General features: G+C 37.0%; 1 protein-coding gene across 1 annotated transcript; it reads left to right on the top strand.

Moving 5' to 3' along the window:
- The first annotated feature begins 816 nt into the window (after positions 1-816).
- pcyt2 (phosphate cytidylyltransferase 2, ethanolamine) lies at positions 817-8,620 on the top strand. The gene is made up of 13 exons (XM_057325644.1): positions 817-1,105; positions 1,794-1,882; positions 1,965-2,126; positions 2,883-2,949; positions 3,035-3,119; positions 3,197-3,238; positions 3,525-3,663; positions 3,768-3,850; positions 4,339-4,416; positions 5,404-5,469; positions 6,857-6,922; positions 7,008-7,096; positions 7,219-8,620. Exons 1-13 carry the CDS (start codon positions 978-980, stop codon positions 7,337-7,339), a joined length of 1,215 nt encoding a protein of 404 aa, XP_057181627.1. The 5' UTR covers positions 817-977; the 3' UTR covers positions 7,340-8,620.
- The last annotated feature ends 494 nt before the right edge of the window (positions 8,621-9,114 follow it).

Raw genomic sequence — 9,114 nt, forward strand, 5'->3', positions numbered from 1 at the left:
CTGCAACATCATGTTTTATTCGTCAAACGCATTAACATCGTGCTTAATAAACTTTATACAATTATTTTAAAATTATATATTATTTTATAACATATATACTTTATAATATTATATTAAAAAGCAACATTCCTACGTTTTGTGAAAAAGATGCCTGTCAGGCAATCCTATTTTTATATATAGTGGATTATATGAGTGGATATTTTGGGAATTGTAAATGAAATATAACTTTTACTTTATTGTATTGATAATTAATGATATACTTTTTATAAAATAAAACTGCAAATATCAATAGGATATTTACATATTTAAACAAATTCATATTTTTTACTTTTTCAGAAAGGGTGCATTGTTCTGTACGAAAGAAAGAAAGAAAGAAAGAAAGAAAGAAAGAAAGAAAGAAAGAAAGTTATTAAAACATTTATGAAAGACATCAATACGTAAAAAACCTACTTGTAGCTTACTTGTACAAGTTATAGCTATTGTGCAAAACTAGTTATATCACAAATAAAAAATATTTTTATGATATGTAATTTAATAATAGTATTAATTAAACTCGTTTTAGTAATGTATTATTCATTTTTATAATAATATACTTAATTATTATTATTATTTTATATAATTATTATTATATACGAATTATTGTTGTCGGCGGTATTAATACAAATAATTTAATAAGAAATCAATCATATTAATAAGGATTTATATTAATAATTTAATAAATAATTTTATTTATAATTAATGTAAAAATGTATTATTATGTAGGGACTTTTACTGTCGCACGATACGCTCATCCAACGTCACTTCCCGAACCTGGTGTGAGGAGGAGGGGCCTGGCGCAAAGGCGTGTGTGCGCGATGCGTCATTGGCATCGCGCAGTTTGATTCTCCTTTAATCTGAGAAGGGCGTAGTGACTTTAACGTTACCGGGTTTTCGCACCGGCTCAAACGCTTTTAAGCGAGAGTTTATACCCATAAAACATGATCAGAAACGGAAACCATGGAAACCAGGAGGACGACAGCGGAGCGTCGGGTTCCAGCAGCCAGGGGTCGTCAGCCCGCAGCCCGGAGAAGAGGAAGCGGGTGATCCGGGTGTGGTGTGACGGCTGGTGAGTGAGATCAGACCCGTAGCGTTACTGTAGATCAGATCACTGTATGTTTTTGCTTTCTGTTTTGTACAAGCACTATAGTATTTGCATGATACTGCACTTACTAAATACCAGGAAGTACCATATTATAGTATGTACCACAGTGTTTTCTTTCATTCATTTTAGTACCATGGTGTACGTCAACATACCATGATTTTACTGTATGACACTATCACTGTGGCACAATTCATACCATGGTTCATTTATTTCAGTGCCATGGTGTGTATCAAATATCATAAATGCACCACAGTGTGTTTTTGTAAAAGTAAATTGTACTATTTTAGTCATACTATATTGTACTATGGTATATACACACAATAGAATACCCTGGTATTACCATGGTACGATATAATCAAAGTCTCTTAGAAGCCCCCCGTGATATCAGATGCTCAAACTAAAGTTATAAATAACGGACGCTGTGGCGGGTGGCAGAGGATCATGGGAAATTGGAGATTATGTCCCTGTAATGTAATGTAATCCATCGGCCGTCTCATGGTTTTACTGGGGGAAGGGCTGGCTGTGGTTACATAACACATACACACACCGTCTCCAGTTCCTGCTGTCGGCACGTGCGTTTCATCTGTTGTGCCAGGTCAATGTGTGTTTATTTTCGTGACCGCAAGTACCTATCAATGGTTTTTGTCAACAGCTATGACATGGTGCATTACGGTCACTCAAACCAACTGAGACAGGCCAAAGCGATGGGAGATTATCTGGTAGTTGGAGTTCATACAGATGGTATGCTTTACATGAAATATTATAAACGCAACATGTGTGAAGAATGAATGAAATCATTCAACACTTTCTCTCGCCCCTTCAGAGGAAGTAGCCAAACACAAGGGTCCTCCTGTCTTCACTCAAGCCGAGCGGTATAAAATGATACGGGCCATAAAGTGGGTGGATGAGATCGTGGAAGGTGCGCCATACGTCACCACGCTTGAGACATTAGACAAGTACAACTGTGATTTCTGCGTGCACGGAGGTGAGGGCACCTGACCTTTAAAGACAAATAGACTTACTTTAAAATTGTTATATCAAATGTTTTCCCCAAAATGCTGTCAAGTTAGTTCGCCAAGTCATTTGATAAGGTTTTCAACACACAAAAAAGGTCATTGTTTAGTTTTACATAAACATTTTTCACATTTTTCTTAGCGTTATTAAAGGGACAGTTCGCCCAAAAATGAACATTTTCTCATGAGTTACTCACTCTTAAGTTGTTCCAAATCTGTATGTGCTTCTTTGTTCTGATGAACATAGAGAAAGATATTTGGAAGAATGCTTGTAACCAAACATTTCTTGGTCACCATTGACTACCATAGTAGTAATTTTGATCAAGATGTTTTGAAGAATGTAGGAAATCAAACAGTTCTGGGGCACTTTTGATTACCATTGTCATTTTTCCTACTATGGTAGTCAATGGTGGCCAAGAATGGTTTGGTTACAAGCGTTCTTCCAAATACCTTTCTCTGTAATAAATCAGAACAAAAAATAATTTGGAACAACTCGAGGGTGAGTACATGATGACAGAATTTTTATTTTTAGGTGAACTGTCCCTTTAAACAAGATGCTACTGTACCTTTAAGACTTAAAAGAGCAGCGCAAGGGCCAAAGAGATTCGAAATGATACGATATTTCACCATACTACAAACGTGTGGTTACCTGGGCACTGTATATGATGACACATACTGCCGCAATCTTTAAAAAAATTATACCGATGTCGAAATGAATATTTTGATAGATGACATCACCTTGACCGTGGACGGGAAGGACACATACGAAGAGGTGAAGAGAATGGGCAGATACAGGTAAACATTTACACTTCAGATCTGACAGATCGCAAATGTAAAAATAGAATGCATTAGCTCTCAAACTATGTTTTTTGGTCCACAGAGAATGTAAACGCACGCAGGGAGTATCCACGACGGATCTGGTCGGTCGTATGCTCTTGTTGACTAAGGCTCATCATAGTAACATTGTGAGTGTACTTTATTTTGCGTTACATAAAGCCGTCCGACCATCCCTAATTCAGATCATCCCCTCTTTCTCGTACAGGATAACACAGCGTACCAGCTCCACACGGATAACTTTGGAAAGGTGAGGAGATTTAAAATATATGTACAGTATGTATATATTCGGTAATACACAAGTTTGGCCAGTAGGGGTCAGGGCTGATCTGTTTATTTATTTATTATTATTATTATTTTTAAAAATTTCTACATGCTTTTTGTTTTATCTTAGTTCATCATTGCATAATGAAGTGTGGCGATGTGCACAGAACATAGCATTCATAACTGAAGGTTAATGTGTAATCTGCAGTATGACCTCAAAGACGTGTTTAATAACGCAAAACATCTCTGTCATCTCACGAACGTGTTCTCAGGGTCCTAAAGGTCACAGCCCCTGGACCGGCGTCTCTCAGTTCCTACAGACTTCTCAGAAAATCATCCAGTTTGCCTCGGGAAAAGAGCCGCAGCCTGGAGACACCATCATGTATGTGGCAGGAGCCTTCGACCTCTTTCGTATCTTTTCATTCGCAGCCTACCTGTGAAATTCCTCCCGAAATTGATGCAAGAGGTTTTATTATGGTGTTTGTTGTGATTTTAACCTTGACTGTCCTGTGTAGACATCGGTCACGTGGATTTCCTCGAGACCGTTCACAAACAGGCCGAGAAGCCCTACGTCATCGTAGGGCTGCACTTTGATCAGGTGTGTGACTTGAACATCTCTGGACTGTTATGTTGGACTCTGTACGACAACACGCATATGACTGTTTAACTTTAGGAACATATTAAACTGTTCTGTGATCAGACAGAACCTCATGTGAAGCGGTTAAAGAGGAAATTCAACTTGGGACAAACACCCTTCCTCGTAGTTTTTCGCCTTAGGGGCAACATGTGTTTTAAGGTTCATACCTCTTTAAGAATTTTGCACGTATTTCTTCTGCGCACGAATCTGTAGCAAATGCATATCAATAACATTGTGTCTCTGTGTAGAAAAATCTTAGATTTGATCTGCAGATGTTTTTAGTTTAATTAGTTAGTTGTTTATATTATTAGGTTTTTATTCGTTAACTTATAAAAGTATATTTTTTTGTGTAACATTCTGAATTGCCAGGATTACTTGGTGTTGGTTTAGTGTTGGTTTGTGGTCGGTTGAGTGTAATTGTTTGTTAATTTTTTTTTAATATATTATAGGAAGTGAACCGCTACAAGGGGAAGAACTATCCCATCATGAATATTCACGAGAGAACTTTGAGCGTGCTCGCATGCAGAGTGAGTATGCACACACATTCAAATACTCTCACGCTAGTCTAAATGTTGGTCACATTTCCAATGCAATTTAATAAAAAGCTGCTGTAATAATTTCTCAACATTTCGCATCATTTACTGCCTTCTCCAATCAGTTTCCAGCATTGTGAAAACTTTACCGCCCCCTCCCTCCAATCATTTTACAGCATACATTACCGCCTCCTCCAGTCATTTCTTGGCATTTTGCATAAATCACTGCCACCTCCAATCACGTCTTGGTATTTTGCATTCATTACTGCCTACGCGAGATTACATGTCACTATGTTGCATAGATGCAGTTGTTGGTATCCCTGACACTCTTGTCACCGAACAATGGGCCACTGTGCTCTATGAGAGAGAGAGAGAGAGAGAGAGAGAGAGGACAATGAGGAAAAAAAAAGAGCAGAAACATTTCAAGGTCAACAAAAGAGACAAAACACACATGGACAAAAAATTTGCACTGCATGGTTATTACACGCCCGTTAAAAACCAAACCAAGCGAACAAACCTATACCTCAAGCTAATGCAAACCATATTACAACAAAACCACACATTCATCCAGAACATACAGTCTGTCATGACCGAGGCACACAACCGCATACCTAAAGCATGACGTACAGAACACACGGTATCAGAAACATGCGGTGAAACTGCAGACCTCCCACACAGGCAACGCGCATGTCTTCAGAGCTACTTTAAGTTTAATGTTAGTTTTGTAACATTAAAACCAAAAGGGTGTGGAAAATGTTTTATTTTCTGTATTTTTTTAATTCTTTTATATAAATGATTTAGCTTATTTATTTAATATTTATTTGAACATTTTTGAAATATTAATAAGATTTTGTGATTTATTCTAAAAGTTCAGAACTTGCACTTGACTTGAGAAAGACTCGTTAAAACATGAGAACGTGGAAAAATGACTTTGGTTCAGTATTCTTTGTATTCGGTTGTGAATAACCATCTTTTCTGCAGTATGTTTCGGAAGTGGTGATCGGTGCCCCGTACGCAGTAGGCCAAGATCTCCTGGCTCATTTTAAGGTACGTTTCCAAAAATCTGCTTCTGTTTAATCGTAGTAGGAATCGCGAAACACAGTAGGCGAATGTAATCCTCTTTCAGACACAACAACACAATAACAGGCTTTCAGTGAGAAGAAAAAGGCCCGTGTGTGATTCACACAGCAGGTTACTAAGACATACATTTGTGTGTGTGTTTGGTGAGGTACCGGGACAGCAGCCAAACTCGAAGGCTTTACTGACAGACCACTATTTCAGCAATTTTCAGCTTTCATTCTGTGGGAACAATCCAGAGATTTACCGCCCGCCTTTTTAAGCAAAATCCCTTAAATAGTTACAGAGACTTTGATTGTGGTTTTAAAGTTCAGTGGACAGAGATGTTCATACGAGTCTTATACTAGAGACGCACTGCATAACAGTGGCCATATCTTTTAGCATTTACAGTATATTAACTTAAACAAAATAAAATGTTATTAGAATGCCATAAAATGGCTATAAAACAAAAAGACTAGTTCTAGTTGACCAAAAATGAAAGTTCTATTATAATTTGCTGTTATAAGATGTGTATGACTTCTTTTCTTCATTTAAACACAAACAAGATTATTATATTAAAATGCCGTCATGTTATCTTTTATGTTAAAAGAATTCTTATGTCTTATGAAGTGAAACGCTAAATGGGTGTGATAATTTTGAGCGAAAATGAAATGAAACCAAAACAAATGCGAATCGATGCTAAATTTAAATATGGCGGCACATCTGTACCTCCACTTCCCATTGGTTCTTGCGTGTCGAGCTTTACTGTTATTTCATCATGAGACATGAGATGATGATAATGTATTGGTTGTCCATACAAACCATATCATTTCTATAGTCTTGCATGTCTTAAACGGTCATATTTAATGTACCTCATACCTCAGATCACGTTTTCATGAGAATATGATTTAAAGGTCCAGTATATGAAATTTAGCGGCATCTAGTGGTGAGGTTGCGAATTGCAACCAATGGCTCATTCCACCCCTCCCATTCACTTTCGAAACACTACGGTGGCTGACACAGGACTAAGATGATGTCGCATTTTTGCTTCTTTGCTGAAGGAGATCACGTATTTACGAAACACGTTCTGTAGAGCAGTTTGTCCGTTTAGGGCTACTGTAGAAACAACATGGCGAATTCCATGAAAGGGGACCCGCGGTGTATGTAGATAGAAATAGCTCATTCTAAGGTAAAAAAACGACATAACGCTTGATTGTGTAATGTCTTTATACACCTCTCAAGACAGTTATGTGTATTTTATTTCAATTCTGTCAATAGATCCAACAAAAAAATGACTCACTGGACCTTTAAAAACAGAACGCTTGAACTGTCAGAATGTCTGCAATAGCTGTAACAGTGTTTACCCATCTGGTTCTAGGTGGATCTGGTGTGCCACGGCAAAACAGAAGTGTTTCCAGACACAGACGGCACAGATCCTTACGCCGTAAGTACAGACAACTCGTCTTTTTTATTCAGACCTTTCATTTCCAAGAATTTTTCAAATCTCAACGTGTTTAATTTCTTGTCAGGAGCCGAAGAAGAGAGGGATTTTCCGCATCTTGGACAGCAGCAACAGCCTGACCACCGATGACATCGTGCAGAGAATCATCAAGAACAGGTGTGTTTGTGTAATGATTCTGGTGAATTATGCACATGAGGTGGATCACGTGACTGCCGAGCGGTTTGTTTGATCCGGTCCATTTGAATTCATCATAAAAAAAGCCGTTCTCCGCCCTGTAGGTTGCAATTCGAGGCCAGGAACCAGAAGAAGGAAGCTAAAGAGATGGCTGTAATCGAGGCTTTGAAGCATAGAGAAGATTCGCTGAAGACCGAATCCGTTCTGGCGAATATTCAACTGTAAACTGTAAATAGATTGAATTGTCTTATAACCAAATTTACCCCAGACTGCTGAAAACCACTGACCCGTTTCTCTTGGCCCACCCTAAAGCTCGATTTAACAGCTCCATTTACCGTACCATGCCTAAACCAGTACCGCATTTCATAGAACAAGGCAGAAGACGACGGACTTGTGTTTTAATCTTACAACAAAAGCACTTTACAGTGCGGTGAGAGTTTTTATGGTACCTAGGTTGAATAACGTTCGGCGAGTACTGTCTGTGAAGGTTGAATTGTGTCATTTCAACGTTTCGATTTTTCCGAGATCCACACAAATATCTGTAAATGAAGGAATGCTTTTAAAAGTGTTTTTAACTTTAGCATGCATACTTGAAACAGACGTAAAGCTTTTTGGGGGGATATTGTGCTGACATTTTCCATTGTTTCCTAGAAACAGAATCTGTGTTTTCCTGGGGGTTGATTCTTACAAGAAATGTGGTAGCAGGTCACATTTTAATCCAAAATGAAAAAATATTAAAATATTGCACCTTTGATTTTATGTGAGAAAATATATGTAATTTATTAGTGTTTCCTAGTGATTTTGGAGTGAGTTATGACCTGACAGTTTTGTGAGATTTAACCCAGGTATTTTATTTTCTAGAGGTGCTCTTGTAAATTTACTCATCCCATTAAAACTGGGACCTCTCAGAACTGCAGTTATACACTTTTACCAAACGTCGCTTCGTATTTGGGTACATGCCGGTCATTTTACGTTTCTTTCTCTGCATTTGGTGACTTTTATCTGCCTGTTCTCGCCATCAACTTCATCCTCCCGAGCGAGTCGTAGATACTTGTGACGTCATCAAAATCATGCCCAAAGGATTGTCTGACCTTTGACCACTGGTGATTTTTAGACGTTGGGACGTACGACCGTCACACTTCCATTTCATTTTTAACATGCAACATAAATATTCTTTTCGACCCCCAGCTGTCCATAATCTGACTTTTAAAACTTGTTTTTATCTTGTTTTAATCAGTGTGACACATGCTTTTTATTCTTATCAAAGCACCTTGCTATAATAGCGTGGTTTTGTTTTGTTTTAGAATTCATTGCAGTGAAGAAAACATGTAACACTAATTTAATGTTGTAGAACTGTTGAGTGACCAATTCTGAATGTCCTTAGATAATATAACTGATCTCATAATCAGTTCATCCATGCTATAAATAATTGCTTTGTTGCAAAGTAGATTGCAAATATTGTTTTGCAATAAAACAGATTCAAAACTCATTCTTTCTGGTTTGACTCGTATTTGAATGTGCATTAAATTAAGTCAATAACAAAAAGGTAAAAGCAGTTTATTTGCTTTTTTTTAAACGAGGCAAAATGAATTATACATTAGTTATGATTTATTATTATCTTTTGATACGTTTGTGTACTTTTAACATTCTGCACTGCGTTTTAATGCAGTTTAATTACTCAGTTTAATCTAATGTTTGTGTGCTCTCTCTGTTATCTGTCCGTGTTGAATAAAAAACAACAAACTGCAAACAAATATCAAACAATTGCCAGCAAATATTCTGATATTTCTTAATATATATTAATACATAACATTTGATTTGTATACATCTTTTCATTATGCTGTTGTTATATTAGCATCATTTCTTTTTTTCTATTGATAAATTCATATATACATCGTTTTCATATTTGTGTAATTACCATTTTTATTTTTCGTTTCGCATCACTTCTTTTGTTTCACTTTTTATTTTTACTTTGTTAACATTATGTTTGATATTGTAAA

Source organism: Triplophysa rosa, linkage group LG25, assembly GCF_024868665.1.
Source record: "Triplophysa rosa linkage group LG25, Trosa_1v2, whole genome shotgun sequence".
NCBI classification, from domain to species: domain Eukaryota; kingdom Metazoa; phylum Chordata; class Actinopteri; order Cypriniformes; family Nemacheilidae; genus Triplophysa; species Triplophysa rosa.

Bases quoted from the DNA above. Each gene is read 5' to 3' on its own strand.
- pcyt2 (XM_057325644.1), top strand. From the start codon at position 978: ATGATCAGAAACGGAAACCATGGAAACCAGGAGGACGACAGCGGAGCG. The intron at 2,127-2,882 runs GTGAGGGCACCT...ATATTTTGATAG, and splicing joins TGATTTCTGCGTGCACGGAG to ATGACATCACCTTGACCGTG. The intron at 3,664-3,767 runs GTATCTTTTCAT...TGTCCTGTGTAG, and splicing joins AGGAGCCTTCGACCTCTTTC to ACATCGGTCACGTGGATTTC.